Below are 15980 nucleotides of genomic sequence, written 5' to 3'. Positions count from 1 at the left end.
GATTTTTGGCTCAAATGTGCATTACTTTGCACTTATCCACATTGAACCTCATCTGCCACAATGACGCCCAGCCATGAGAAATCACTTTGGAGCATCTCACAAGCTTCCCCGATTCTCACTGCCCTGAACAATTTAGTATCATCCACAAATTTAGCCACTTTACTGCTTACTGTCAACTCCAAATCCTGAATGAATTAGTTAAAAAGCACCCAGGGCTGGTGCGTGCGAGTCGGCAAGGTAGGCGGCCGCCAGGGGCTCCACCTTGCCATAGGGGCAGGTATCCCCTTCCCGTCCCTGCTCACGCTGACCCCCGCAGTGCCTGCCCAGCTCCCTTTGAAGCGGGAGAGGGCTGGGCAAGGCCAGGGTAGGCTGAGCCACATGTTCTTTCTTCAAGAATGTGTAGCTTGGCCCACCCCGCCCTTGCCTGGCCCTCTCCCACTTCAAAAGGAGCTGGGAAAGAGGCTGCCTCTTCTCGGCTTTCTCTGAAGCTGGAGAGGGCCAGGCAAGGCCGGGGCAGGGTGGGCTGAGCTGCACATTCTCTAAGAAAGAACACGTGGCCTGTCCCACCCCTTGCCTGGTCCTCTCTCGCTTCAAAGGGAACCAGGAAAGAGGCCGCCGCCTTCTTTTTTCACAAGAAAGAAGGAGGCAGCCTCTTTCTAGCTCCCTTTGAAGCGGAAGAGGGGTGGGCTGAGTGTTTGCGCAAAGTGCACGCAGCCCGATGACATCACTTCTGGTGATGTCATTGGGCCAAGTAGAGTCCTTGTGGAGGCAGGAGCGTGGGGTTGTGCCTGAGGCATCAGAACCCCTAGCACCAGGCCTGAAAGCACCGGACCTAGTACAGAGCCCTGCAGTACCTACTCCTTACCACTTTCCACCATGAAAACTGCCCGTTCACACTTACTCTCTGTTTCCTGCTAATTAACCAATCTTGAATCCACAAGAGGACTTGGCCTCTTATCCCATGACTGCTGACTTTACTTAGCAGCCTTTGATGAAGAACTTTATCAAAAGTTTTCTGGGATTCTAAGTAAACAACATCTGCTGCGTCACCCTTGTCCACGTTTGTTCACGCCCTCAAAGAACTCTAAAATATTAGAGAGACAAGATCTTCCCTTACAGAATCCATGCAAATTCTTCCTTAATAAAACATGGTTGCACTTACCTGTAACCAGGGGTGGGATTCTAGCAGGAGCTCCTTTGCATATTAGGCCACATACCCCTGATGTAGCTAATCCTCCAAGAGTTTACAAGGCTCTTTTTTGTAAGCTCTTAGACGTCTGACTACATCAGGGAAGTGTGGCCTAATGTGCAAAAGAGCTCTTGCTAGAATTCCACTCCTGCCGCTAACTGATGTTCATCAAATGTCTTCAGTGCAGGCAGGCCTGTGCCTTCAGGCAGTCCCATGTAGAACTGCACTGAAGACACGCCGATGAACTTTTGTTTATCAATATGCCTAATAATTCTATCATTTTAATAACTGATTCCATCAATGTACAGGTATTGTTGATAGACTGACTGGCCTGTAATTTCTTGGATCTCCTCTAGAACCTTTTTTTAAAGACGGGGGTTACATTATCTACCTTCAGTCTTACAGTGAAGGTCCTTGGGCTGATGAAGCAACATTTTTAAAACTCTGATTGGCAAATCAACTCTCCAGTAGCCAATCAGAAGTCTTGCAGGGCAAAAGCCCCACTTGATGAGCATTAGAAAAGGTGTTAGCAGGCACCATAGCACCCACAGGTTCCATTCTGGGGATCTCTGAACAAGAGGATGTCACAACTGGGCTACAAAGGTAGCAGTGGCTTCTCATACGAACTGCTCAGATTTCACAGGAGTCCAGGAGCCACTAAAGGGGCTGGCATCATTAGGCAAGGAGGAATCAGCTGATGAGGATGTTCCAGCTCCTGCTCCTCAGGCAGAAGGGCGCAGGGCCAAGAGTGAAGAGGACAAGGATGAGAGAGACCCCTCCCCTCTCAATTTGAGGCTAAGGGTGTATAGTGCCCCCTGCTGACAAAGACTTTAGTAGGTCTTGTACAAAAGTAATAATTGTTTATTTCATGATTTATTACTATAATACCTATTTGCTAACAAAAAGTGCCTCTTCCTGTTACCACTGACTGGTAATGTCATCCTAAGCAGGAGGCAAAGGGGCCGGGAAGGGCGTAACCCTGCTTAGAATAGCACACTTGGGTCTCTTTGTGCTGTGGTCATTAACACTCCCCTCCCTGTGGCCACAGAGCCGCCTAGACTTCAGGATGACCTTGCTGAGCTGTGAAGGTTCAAGGGTGGCTTTAACTACAGACCCATCTGCGCATCCCCTGCTGCAATTTTGCCTGCACAGACTGTGGCCTACTTGCCACATCAAGCAGAAATGGAGGGAGGGAGAGATAACTGGCACAGCAAAGTGTGTGTGGGGGGGGGGGGGGGAGCATTCTCTCCATTCTCCAGAGCTTTGAAAAGCACTTTCTGGGCAAAGAGCTGACAGCCATAGACGAGAAAGAAGTGAGTTGCCCAAGGCAACCCAGTAAACCTCATAACTGAGTGCAGGTTTGAGGCCGGTAATAACTACACCACTTCTCACATGGAAATCACTGTTTCCGTTTAAGTGTCCCGTGTTGCAGTACTAAACAATGTTAGATCCTTTCAGGACTATGAACTTAGAAGGATGTTATCTCTGCTTAGGATTGCCCTGCCAGTTGATGCCTTGACAAATGTGACTGCAAAACACACTCCAGTGGCCCTCTTCCAAGTCCCGGAGACTGAAAATGAGCCACTGATCTGCACTTTCAATGTGCTTTTCTTTTGGGATCTCCTGTGGATTCATCTCACACACCTATCCCACCAATGTCACTGACTGCATAGGGAAGGAGACTAGACAATGGATTCAAGCAAGCCAGGCTGGTCCAAACTATCTTACCAGAAGAGATTCAACTAATGGTTCAAACCCTGTATTAGGCAAGAGACAATCCAAAGAGAGCTGTTCACTGTCAGCAGACCAAGAACAAGCAAGAGCATGGAGTCCAAAGTGTGGCTGTTGAGCACCTAAGCAACAGCCCTGCCTTCCTGCTTCCTAACAGAGACATGGCAGAGTTAAGAGCAGCATATGGCCAAGGTGATGGTGGTGGTGGTGGTTATACTTGGACAAAATCAGCAACTCAATTATCTTTTAGAAACATGGAAAGATCTGTTTTACCTGGTCTGCTATTTGGCATTGTGAGTGAAAACTGCTGGGAAGGAAGATTAGGCCCAGTTATTAAACTATTTCATTTTAATATATTCATACAAATGTATGTGTAAACTATTGCTAAAAATCACTCCGCCATGACTGCCCTGCCATATTGGATACAGTGAGTGAACTCGAGGCTCCTTGCATGTCTTCTAATTTGATCCTGGACTGCTTCAACCCACTCAGCTTGGAGGAAGTTGACAGAATCCTTGTAACTGCACGCCCAACTACGTGCGATCTGGACCCATGCCCCTCCTGGTAAATTAAGGCCTGCCGGGAGGAATTAAGATGTCCTATACGGGACATCATAAATAGATCTCTTTCGGAGGGCTTTTTTCCAATGCCCCTGAAGGAGGCAGTGGTTCACCCCCTCCTGAAAAAGGTTACATCAGATCCGGCCGAATTGGCTCATTACCGGCCGGTCTCAAACTTGCCCTTTTTGGGCAAAATTATCGAGAGGGCTGTGGCGTTGCAGTTACAGAGCTTCCTGGATGACGCTTCCACCTTGGATCCATACCAGTCCGGCTTCTGTCCGGGCCATGGGGTGGAGACGGTGTTGGTAGCCCTCATGGATGACCTCCGGTGACAACTGGATCGAGGCGGCTCGGAGGTATTGCTGTTGTTAGACCTATCCGCTGCGTTCGATATGGTCGATCATCGGCTGCTGACCTGCCGCCTCGCCGACGCAGGAATTCGGGGGCTAGCCTTACAGTGGCTTTCCTCCTTCTTTGAAGGTCGGGGACAAAGGGTGACGGTTGGAGGAGAGATGTCCCAGAGACACCTACTTAACTGTGGGGTGCCTCAAGGGGCAGTTCTCTCCCCAATGTTGTTTAATATCTTCATGCGCCCACTTGCCCAGATTGCCCGGAGACATGGGCTGGGTTGCAATCAGTACGCTGATGACACTCAGCTCTATCTATTGATGGGCGGCCGGACTGCCAACACCCCTATAAATTTGGACCGGGCGTTGCAAGCCATGGCGGATTGGATCAAGCTGAGTGGCCTGAAGCTGAATCCAGCGAAGACAGAGGTCTTTTGCGTGGGTCGCAGCGAGCTGGGAGGGGAGATCTCCCTACCGGCCTTTGACGGTGCATCACTGATACCAGTGCGCAGGGTTAAGAGCCTGGGAGTGCTACTGGAGCCCTCCCTGACAATGGAGGCACAGATAGCAGCCACTGCTAAATCCGCCTTCTTCCATCTTAGAAGGGCGAGGCAGTTGGCCCCCTTCCTAGAACGTAGCGACCTAGCAATAGTGATCCATGCAACGGTCACCTCGAGACTAGACTACTGTAATGCCCTCTACATGGGGCTGCCCCTGTGCCGAACTCGGAAGCTGCAGCTAGTGTAGAATGCGGTGGCCAGGCTGCTAATGGGACTGCCTCAGTGGGAACACGTGCGGCCTGGGCTGAAGGAACTGCACTGGCTTCCAATTATATTCCGAGTTCGCTACAAGGTGCTGGTTATTACCTTTAAAGCCCTATATGGCCGAGGACCTGCCTACCTTAGGGACCGCCTCTCTCCACATGTTCCCCAGAGAGCACTGAGATCCAGCTCCCAAAGTCTTCTAAAGATCCCTGGACCAAAGGAGGCCAAACTGAAAGTAACAAGGGAGCAGGCCTTCTCAATAATGGCCCCCCACTGGTGGAATCAGCTACCGGAGGAAGTGCGAGCCCTGCGGGACTTTAACCAGTTCCGCAGGGCTTGCAAAACCACCCTCTTTCAACAAGCCTATAAGGAACCCTGATAGCGACATCTAGCCATCTGAATATACTTTACTGAATGTAGCACCTTTAATTTATAGTAGTTTTAAAAATTTTTATGTAACTGTTCTTTAAATGTATTTATTAACTGTATTTTATAATTGTCTTGTATAATAATCATGGTACATACCATGTCCTGTTAGCCGCCCTGAGCCTGCTTCGGCGGGGAGGGTGGGATATAAATAAAATTTATTATTATTATTATTAAAGTCTTCAAAGTGAGCTGCTGTAGATACAGAAATGAATAATGGATCACCTTTACCTGTATCTCGCAGGTGCCGTTTGTCTGCATGGAAGGACACAGGGAACTGGCTGGTGTTGGTGATTTTGACAATGTGTGTCCTTATGGTACCCAAAATGATGTAGCCAAAATCCAAGATGTACTCAGGTAGTTGGGCTCTGAAAGGATGGACACCATGTGGTTTCAAGTAGTGTTTCATTCTCAGCAAGACAGCATGGGCTAAAGCTTTAACAAAGTTTCAAGGATTATCCCCTAGTTAACCAGCACTGAGATCTAAACTCTGTAAGGTTGTGAACAGGGGAAAGGAGAAATAGTAACATGATTTTCCTCCCTACCAATCACAGAAACAGCATTTATCTTGATGTGTTTCAGCTGCACAGCCCTTCAGAGGACAATTATAAGTCAACTGCAGTTGCATAAAGAACAACACTCCCCTAAGCATAAGGGAGAAGTCATTTGACTCACAGGCATTCCTGTGTATATTTTCCAGCATTTGATGCCTTTCCATAAGTTGCAGCCCAGCCCTCTGAAGAGAGATGCCATCTCCATCCCAGCTCCCCATGACAAAAATGACCCGCTGCTTCCCATCGTCAAGGAGAAGTGGATGGCTCAGGATTTAGGTTAGTTGCTATTTCTGAGTTAACTCTTGAATGTAGGGACCCTCCCACAAAATAACCAGAAGCGAGGCTCCTGACACTAACTTGACGAGTCTTCGGCGAGTTCGCTGGCTGATGACTGGGTCCTCACAGGCCAGGAACTGCTGCTGCTCCAGGGCGTGCTGTTGAACAAGCAGCCTCTCCACTTCCATCTGCAGCTGCATGTCAAACTGCAGAAGGCAACAAAACAGGCTGAGGAAATCCATTGGCCCTTTCCTGGGGCATGCCAGCATATACAATGCAGGCCCCATTTCCAGAAGAGGCTACAGTTTTTGTATGCTGCACGCCTCCAGCCCTGCTCTCTTGGGGCTACTGCTAGCCATTACACAGCTTGTGGGACCTCTCTTCATGATGGCCTTCTCAAACATATCTACTGAAATATTTGCTGTGTGTCAACAGAAGTTGTTATTTTGCTTTCCACTATTGCCCTTCTCCCTGGAAGCTGAGTGGTGGCAGTTGTACTATGTAATACCAGCAGTGCTACTCTTGGTACATCCTGCCCTGGGGACGGAAAAAGGGTTGTTTGAAAGAATGCATCAACCCACAACTAAACAAATAAGCTTTTTCTTCTTACTGCAGTGATGGATTCATCCACGGGGCCATCTGTAGCTTCCAAGCTGTTAAAAAGCATGTCTTTCTGTGAACTGTGTTCAATGCATCGCTTTGCCTCTTTAAGGATGCTGCTGTAATGTTCGTTTCCTGCAAACATACAAATTGGTGAACACATGTGCTGGAAACAGCTGCCCTTTTAGACGGGATTCTGCTCTGCATGGGTTTGTGACCACAGTTCTCTTCAGTTGTTATGATCAGCAACACAACGCAATAGTCTCCATGCACACAGTCACTATTTTGTGTGAACAGGCAATGACTGTACTTTCCAGACTTAATATATGCGAAAAGGTACCCCTGAAAACCTGGATTTTCTGATTACATATATTGCAGCAGGAAAATACATGCATTGCCCTGTTTACACAAGATGGCAGCCACATGTACCAAGAGTATCATGCTATGTGTGATCTTTTAAGTACTGCTGATCATAATGACTAAAAAGGGTTTTTCCACCCTACTTGATTCAGGAGAAAGAGGAATCTCTACCTCTGAAGTTTCTGGGCAGATCCAGGCAAATTCTGGGGAAGATTCCCTCTCCTTTCAGGGTGATGCTGTCTGGTTCCAGGTGAGCTACTTGGATCTTGAAAGTCCTCTGGAAGACCTCAGGTACTCCAGGCAAATAATAGACTTTCAGCACCTGCTCCTTTTGTGATTCAATGTAATTCTAGAAAATACAAAAAAAGCAAAGACAACCTTCTGCCTAAGGAAGTATCAGAGGGCTGAATAGGACTGACTTGCTAAAAAGATGGCTGAACAGAATACAAAGTAATCACCCACTTGATGAATAGAATCAGCAGCTTACACCAGGACCTCAGTATCTTCCTGAGGACATGTGCAACTGCTAGAGATTCTCTCGGGTTGGGGGCCAAAATAGGAGTTACACCATTTTGAGGGAAAATAGCCCATGCTTGTAAGAATCTAAAATCCAATTTGTCTTGGACCCAAACTAGATCAGTGAGAAGCAGGATGCTAGCTTTAGTAGAAAACAGCTGGGTTAGAGACTGCTTTCGGCCCCACATAAAGCCCATCTGCTACCAAAATAATAAATGTGAAGTTAGCAAACAAACCTGTTTGCTTGTTTTGTTCCTTAACATACTTGTAGACTTTGGATTTTCAAAGGGAATCAAGAATGCAGAAAAATGATATGGCTGGGAATATTTATTTATTTTACAAATATTTATACTTTGACCTCAGCAGGGCCACCAATAGCAGATAAAAAAATTACATATAATAAAAGCCGTTAAATTGAACAAAAACACATCTTTAAAACAATTAAAAACAGAGTTAGAATATAAAGGCCATCGGGTCAAGAAAGGGACAATACACATCAGCAGCACTCTAGCCCTTGGGGGCTTCTCTTCCTACTCACAGAAACAGGCAGAGTCAGCGGCACACCAGGTGGAGGGTTGTTGGCTGAAGCCAAAATGCTGTCAAGAACGGTGTATTGAAACCCAACTTTTCCAGTATTCTGCAGTTTAATCTCAGCCTCACTGACTTGATCAAAAGGCTTGGTGGGAGATAAGAGGAAGATGGGAATATGAACATAGCAGTGCCATCTCATAAACTGAAAAACATCTTCCCCATGGACCTTTTTGTCCTTCCCCAACCCAGCATCAATCCCCTTCTTGGTAGGTGAGTAACACACAGCACTTCCAATGAAACATGTGTATGAACATCCCACCTGTGAGTTGCCTCCCTAAGCAGAGTAACACCTTTTAAACCCCATTTACTTCAATGGACTTTCAAGGATGTGATTCAGCTTGGGGTGGCTCTGCTGACTTCCTAAAGCAAGTGTTCTCTATAAGGCAGTTCTTCATGTTCAAAGCAGCCCTCCATTTCCCAGATAGGGCATCTACATGGTCCTCAGCATGCAGAAACAATAAATAATGGATGCGCAGAGATGTTTAGCCATCACTCTAACTTGCCTGATATTTCCAACATGTTGACTTGTCTCATCTGTCCAACACTAACTTTCATCAAAATATCTGCAGATGTTTTACTTGAAGAAAACTGTTAAAATTTGGCTCACATTTCATATTGGGCAAATTTTTGGGAGAAACTGCGTCTGTGTGTGTCCAGTTGGAAGTAAGCAGTGAAGTGGCTAAATTTGCAGATGGTACTAAATTGTTCAGCGTGGTGAGAACCTGAGAGGATTGTGAGGCACTTCAAAGGCTGGGTGAGTGGGCGTCAACATGGCAAATGAGGATCAATGTGGCCAAGTGCAAGGTAATGCACATTGGGGCTAAAAATTCTAACTATAAATACAAGTTGATAGGTTGTGCACTGGAGGAGACTGACCAAGAGAGAGATCTTGGGGTTGTGGTAGATAACTCACTGAAAATGTCAAAACAGTATGCGACTGCAATAAAAAAGGCCAATGATATGCTGGGAATTATTAGGAAGGGAATTATAGCCAGTATCATAATGCCCCTGTATAAATCGATCATGCGGCCTCATTTGGATTACTGTGTACAATTCTGGTCACCACACCTCAAAAAAGATAGTATAGCATTGGAAAAAGTCCAGAAAAGGGCAACTAGAATAATTAAAGGGTTGGAACACTTTCTCTATGAAGAAAGTTGAACAAAGCAGGAGCCAAGTTGCACCTTTAAGACCAACCAAGTTTTATTGAGAATGTAAGCTTTTGTGTGCTCTCTAAGCACACTTCATCAGACGAGGGCACACGAAAGCTTATGTTCTCAATAAAACTTAGTTGGTCTTAAAGGTGCAACTTGACTCTTGCTTTGTTCAACTACTTCAGACCAACAAGGCTGCCCTCTTGGATCTATCCCATGAAGACAGGTTAAAATGCTTGGGGCTCTTTAGCTTGGAGAAATGTTGACTGAGGGGTGACAAGATAGAGGTTTAAAAGATTATGCATGGGATAGAGAAGATAAAGAAGTACTTTTCTCCCTTTCTCACAATATGAGAATTCATGGGCACTCAATGAAATTGCTGAGCAGTCGGGTTAGAACAGATAAAAGGAAGTACTTCTTCACCCAAAGGGTGATTAACACATGGAATTCACTGCCATAGGAGGTGGTGGCAGCTACAAGCATAGCAAGCTTCAAGAGGGGATTGGATAAACATATGGAGCAGAGGGCCAGTTAAGTGGTTAAGTGCGTGGACTTTTATCTGGGAGAGCCAGGTTTGATACCCCACTCCTCCACTTGCACCTGCTTGGGTTAGCCACAGCTCTTGTAGGAGTTGACCTTGAAAGGGCAGCTGCTGTGAGAGCGCTCTCAGCCCCACACACCTCACAGGGTGTCTGTTGTGGGGGGAGAAGATATAGGAGATTGGAAGCCGCTCTGAGTCTCTAATTCAGAGAGAAGGGCGGGGTATAAATCTGCAATTCTTCTTCTTCTTCCATCACTAGCTATTAGCCACAGTGAATTATTGGAACTCTCTGTCTGGGGCAAGTGATGCTCTGTATTCTTGGTGCTTGAGAGGGGCAACAGTGTGAGGGCTTCTGGTGTCCTAGCCCCACTGATGGACCTCCTGATGGCACCTGGGTTTTTTGGCCATTGTGTGACACAGAGTGTTGGACTGGGTGGGCCATTGGCTTGATCCAACATGGCTTCTCTTACGTTCCATACTTGAATTCTGAATGCTGTGTTTCAGCTCTGTACAATGCAGTGAAATGTCTGGTTGAGGAAACAGCTGGAATGACTCTGAACATCCTTGTGTCAGAACAGGAGAGCAGTATGACCTTAGAAAGAGCAGCTGAAACTGTTGAGGTCATCAGAGGGTAATGTTGAGGAAAGAAGTCAAGATTCTCAGGAGTGTAAAGGCAGCTAGGGGAGTACTACAGTTTTTTACGGTAAGGAGGGGGATCAAGGCCAAGCGGAGTGGGATTAGTTAGTGTCAACAATCTCAAATTTCGAAGGCCAAACTCATTACTCTGGTACCAGAGCTCTTCCCTTTGTATCGGGAGTGCCACATGTTATATAAAATATACAGTTGGGGGGAACAAGAAGCAACATAGTAAGTGCTCTGGAAATCCAGCTGGAAGTCATGCTTTGTTACTGTGGACTTGCTTCCTTCTTGTCCTCTTCTCCTCCAACTGGGATGTATTGTGTGAGGAGGTAGTGGGCACCTAAGAAATGCACAGAAGGACAGTACTGTCTTTTTGGCATGGATTAGGTGGGAGGATGGACTCCAATAGCAGGTAAAAAAGGGGATGGAGCCATGAAAGGTTTCCTTCCAGATGCATTTTGATGTTGTTAAGTTAGGAGTCCATGCCATAGAGTTCACAGTTGATCACAAGAATTGAAGACTCAGTACTTTTCCCCCCAAAAAACCTACATCCCTTTCGAAATAAATAAATGCTGCATAAAAGCAGGGATTGTGAAGGAGAACTCTGTAACGGATTGTGCCACAGCAATAGATGGTGTTGTCCATGCCATGTGTTGAAAAGAGACCGTGGGAGCCAACTGAATGGATAGCAAAGCCCAGTGTCAACCAGGCTGTACCTACCTGGAGCCCGTAGTCAATCTCCTTGATGTCAAATGCATAACTGACAAGGGAGGCCTCACCACTGAGCAGGATCTTGTAGGCAGGACCACCTTCCACTTCGCAGAGTGCTTTCACGCGGGCAACAATGTTGGCATGGCCATAGAAAGTGAATGACATTTGCTGGGTCTTGTCTGGCTGTAGCACCCCATACAGAGGCAGAATGTCAAACACCTGGTTGGGAGGGAGATGGACAGATGTTATTCATAAGTAAGTGCAGGAATCAGCACAATGCATCCCATTAAAACCTGCCCTAGGGTTGCCAACCTCCAGATGGGATTGATGCCTGGAGGTCTTCTGGAAACACAGATGGGTGAGAAAACATCCTGAGATAAAACTCGTAGAAAAATCCTAGTCATACAATCTAAGGACAGCACAGGTAGCTAAAGAGAAGGAAGAGGCAGAGATCCAGGGCTTTAGCAAGAGACTTATGGCAGATAAACAGTAAGAAGACACATTAATAGAAAGAAGTGCTAAGATCAGAGGAACTGTCTCTTACTTCTTCCACGCCTGTTATATGATGCTCCTCAGGTCTGAGACACCATAGCACTTCCTTGCTTTCTGCCTGGTTCTTCTTTAGAAGACCTTCTTCCACTTCATCAGCACTTGGCAATGAGGCCTAGGAAAAGACCAACACATTCATGGAGAATGTACAGAATAAGAAGCAGAGGAACTGCAAATTTACACATTTCTTTTGGATCCCTTGCTCAAAATGTTGTGTGCTGAGAGTATGCGTACGTGCATCTTCTTTTTAATAAACGTTTTATAACGTTTAATGTTTGTAGCTGTTCTCTGTAGCACTTAGACCTCCACACGCTATTTTAAAACAAGCACCAGGAAGGCAGCAATCAGCTGGTGAGTGGCTAATCCCCCCGTGGTGTGCAAGTGCAGTAAACTGTCGCTGTGGTGAACAGACACTGAGTAGTGGGAGACCAGGCACAAGGTGAGGCCATAACACAATAGTTCAAGGAAGGGAGTCAGGAGCCCTGCCCCTCTCAGTAGGAGATTCCTACAAGACCAGGTAGTGGCAATGAGGTAAACTTGTACTAGCTAAATGTTGGAAACTTGCCAAAATTCCTTTTATTACCTTCTGGTTTCAAAAAGTATGGGACACTGTAATTAAAGACAAATTAGCCTCTCAACTTCTGTTTTGAGAAAAACCCAATGCAGGGGAAAACTCTGTAGAAAAATGGTTTAGGTTTTTCGATTATGTCAACAAAAATTCCTCCAAAAAATGTAAAATCCCAAACAAGTACCTAGACTTTGTTTTATATTAATATTCTTACACAAATGTGAACCTTTATATATCATCTGTGTATTATGTTAAGTTCTATTACCAAGATTATTATTATTATTGTATTTTATTTATTAAAATCTTTAGTATATTGTATGTACTTAGATTTCGATATTTTATAATAAAAAAAATTAAGTAAAAAAAAAAGAGAGAGAGAAAAGCCCTTCTGTGGGTTGAGAAAATTGGCGAGGGGAGTGGCACATGCTAGGCAGAGATCTTAGACTGCCACTGGTACCCAGATGCCTCAGAGGACAAGATGGAACAGGGCCTGCAGGTCAGTGGGGCTGTTCTGCCACATCATTCAACTCTGAAACATACAACCAGCTGTGCTTGACAAGACCAATGGCCCACACTTGTTCTTACGGGTCATCACAAAATTGTACTGTGAGGGTGTTTCTTACCACCCACCACCACTGTTGGATGGAGGGCATCCTTGTGAGAATTTATCCTCCCACTTGTTCCAAAAGCAGGCTATGCCAATGGACACAGCGTCTCCTGTGGAACGCTCCCCTACTTTGTGCCTGCAACAGGGATGTCTTTGAAACCTGTTTGTTAACAAACAGCAGAGCCTCAACAACGATCAAAAGAAAGAAAACAGAAAGTACACTGACTCTCTTAGAGGTAACAACCACTTGCTAGTAACCATGGGAGGAAGAAGATCACTTGACTGAGTCCCAATCCTTGGCCACAATTCTTCAGTGGGTACAGCATGTCCTCCATTCCACTGGTCAGAAAGAAGTATTCTTTAAGTCTCCTGTTTCATCATACGTAAGTGAACAGAGCTTCAAAGGGAAGGCTGTTGATGTTGCTGTTCTTTACTTGGGCAACAGCTGAAAGCTGAAACAAGAGGTATCCAGTTGCCATCAGCAAGCACTCTTACCTTTGCTTTTGAATCGTCACCCCCTACATCTAAAAGCTGTTTAATGGCAGCCTCTTCTTCACCAGTACAGCTCTTGGTTTCTTCAATAGCCTCTTCTCTGGAAATAAAAACAAAGATTGGGATCAGAATGTGCAACAACAGTACTCAAGACATGACCTCTGGATAATCTCTCAGATGTACTTAACAAACCACAGGTTGCTTGTCGACCCCCTAGACAGGTATTGCTGCTTGGCTCCTTTTCTGCCTCTAAGCAGAATCCCCAGAGGCTATCCTAAACTTCCTTGCATTGCCAGAAGCCTTGTGACATATGCAGCCTGCTTGGCTTTAGGTCGGCTGTAGTCAAGGCTTTTTTCCTAGAAAAAACCCAGCCGAAACTAATTTACATATTAGGCCACACCCCTGACATCACCATTGTTTCACACAGGGCTTTTTGTAGAAAAAGCCCAGCAGGACCTTATTTGCATATTAGGCCACATCCCCTGACACCAAGCCAGCCGGAGCTGCGTTCCTGTGCATTCCAGCTCAAAAAAAAAGCCCTGGCTGTAGTCAATGAACAGAAACAAGTAAGAAAGCTCAGCTGCTCTCTGTCTAGTTGCTTCCCTGTATTCCGTAAACTTCTTAATGTGAAACTAAATACTCTCATCCCACTTCTATCTGCTGTTTCATCTCATTCCCTAACCTTCTCCCCCAAGAGGGAAATTAAAAGTTTGGGAAGAAACACACATCATAGCCAGGCCCCTCATTCATATACTCTCTTCTGCAATTATAATATAGTGGGTTCTATACAGTAATGAGGTGAGGTGGTAGTGAACATAGCTCTTTTATTGAATACAGCATGGTATAGCGCTGCCTATGAAGACTAACTACTAGGGCTGCAGGGCCCTCTATATATACAGCCAAAGTTCCCGCGCTGCCTGTGACTGGACCATTCAAACCAGTCGGGGGCTCTTGATTGGAGCAGGATTTGGATCCTGCTGCCTATTGTCCCCCAAGCTCTGTCCTTCAGGCCCCAGTGAGCCAGGCAAGAACTCCAGCTTACAGATACAATTCTAAGCACATATACAGCAGCAATATAAACTGAGAGCTCTCTATGGGAAAAAAGGTAGGACTGCAAACAGCTTTTCCCTGCTGCAATGTCTATTGTATATACTGGCAAACTGAACTACAGCAAGGGATTAAGTGATATCTTCAGTTTCCCTGCCTTTCAAATTTTCCTTCAGGGAGAGGAGAGAGAAGAGAGGCAGGGAGTGTCCTGAGCAAGGACCGCCTTAGCTGATTTCTGCTGCTCTATGCAGCCAACTCTTTATGCAGGAGACAGAGAAAGGGCTTGTGCTAGCAAACAAGCTGGGATGGCTGAACTCAGCCATAACAAGAAACTACAGTGACCCATCAGCATAGGGCGTGAGGCTGGGGCAAACTGCAGTTTAGAATCCTGGCTCCACACCACCCAACAAACCACTGCACAGCCTGCATTAGGATGCTAACTGAACTATGGTTTATAAACGGTGGTGTACCATGATGTGGCCACTGATTAATTCTGAAAGTTTTGAAGCGAAAAGTTCTGCTTTTGATATTTTACATTTGGAATAAAATAAAGAAAGCTGTCAGGCACCTCCAACAAGAAACGCCCATCATTGCATTCAATGTCCCCATACTTCATAGCCTGCATTCCCCCCCCCCCAGTGAAACTGAAGCAGGATAGAGTCAAATCCGCATCTGGCTTTGCACTGCCAAAGTATGACCAACCCAGATACAACCCTTGGATTGTGTGTGAATGCACTGCAGATGCCATCAGTTATGCTGCAGACAAGCATGGCTGTTGCTACAACTGCTGCGCATGAGTGGAGTGTTGCTTTACCTCATACAGCCAGCTGTGATTCTGTACCAAATTCAGACATGGTCAGTCCCACAAGTGTAATTCCCTGTGATGGTGGGCCTTAAGGATACCCAAGAGGTCTCCCATCTAAGACATGACCCAGACAAGCTTTGCTTCTGGACCTATGTAATGGATTGCTACCTAGGCCCACAGACTGGTTGTCATTGCCTCTCCCCTGCCTCATTGACAGAGTAACCAGCATTCTTTTCTTCTTCATTTCCTAGGCATCTTTAGACATAGTACAGTAAGTCATGCATGCCCAACAGGGCTTCCCAAAATAAAGTGTTTGAAAAGCCCTGTTGGGCATGGGCAGTCAGTCAGTCACATTTTATTTGTATCCCGCCCTCCCCGACCAAGCGGCTCAGGGCGGCTAACAGCAAAACTCAGTATATACATTATACAGTAAATAGCATTTAACTATAATTAATTAAAATCCATTAAAATTCTAAGAGCATTCTAAAAACATTAGTACATTTAGTGCTATTCCGTTGGCAAGTTTATTTGGCAGTTTAGTAGTTTCAGCTGGTGAAGGCCGCTTGGAACAAGATGGTTTTGCAGGCCCTGCGGAACTGTTCAAAGTCCCGCAGGGCCCGCATTTCCTCTGGGAGCTGATTCCACAGCTGTGGGGCCATAGCTGAGAAAGCCCGAGTATGGGTGCTCTGGAGTCTTACCTCTTTGGCCCGGGGATAGTCAGCAGGTTCTTCCCTGCTGACCTCAGTGCTCTCTGGGGTTCATACAGGGAGAGGCGGTCCCTAAGGTAGTCGGCCGTGCTGTTTTCCCATGTCTGGGGAACAGGGAGAAAAGGAGCTGCTTCAGCTCTGTGGGTGGGGACAAGGGATGGCAAGATGAAGCAAGGCAGTGACAGAGGAACCTGTCATCTGTAACATAACCTGTGGGCCTCCATACACTACCTTAAGTCCCACAGA

General features: G+C 46.1%; 1 protein-coding gene across 1 annotated transcript in view; it reads right to left on the bottom strand.

Annotated features, from left to right (window-relative positions):
• The window catches only part of HYDIN (HYDIN axonemal central pair apparatus protein), a 234138-nt gene that overhangs the window by 102357 nt on the left and 115801 nt on the right, over nt 1-15980 (bottom strand). The window contains 8 exon segments of the mRNA XM_060253816.1: nt 5249-5385; nt 5929-6053; nt 6458-6582; nt 6979-7156; nt 7862-7999; nt 10969-11178; nt 11504-11623; nt 13179-13275. Coding sequence (XP_060109799.1) covers nt 5249-5385; nt 5929-6053; nt 6458-6582; nt 6979-7156; nt 7862-7999; nt 10969-11178; nt 11504-11623; nt 13179-13275 — 1130 coding nt within the window.

Source organism: Heteronotia binoei, chromosome 14 (genome assembly GCF_032191835.1).
Source record: "Heteronotia binoei isolate CCM8104 ecotype False Entrance Well chromosome 14, APGP_CSIRO_Hbin_v1, whole genome shotgun sequence".
Classification (NCBI taxonomy): Eukaryota; Metazoa; Chordata; class Lepidosauria; order Squamata; family Gekkonidae; genus Heteronotia; species Heteronotia binoei.
This window is presented reverse-complemented; position numbering and strand designations above follow the sequence as displayed.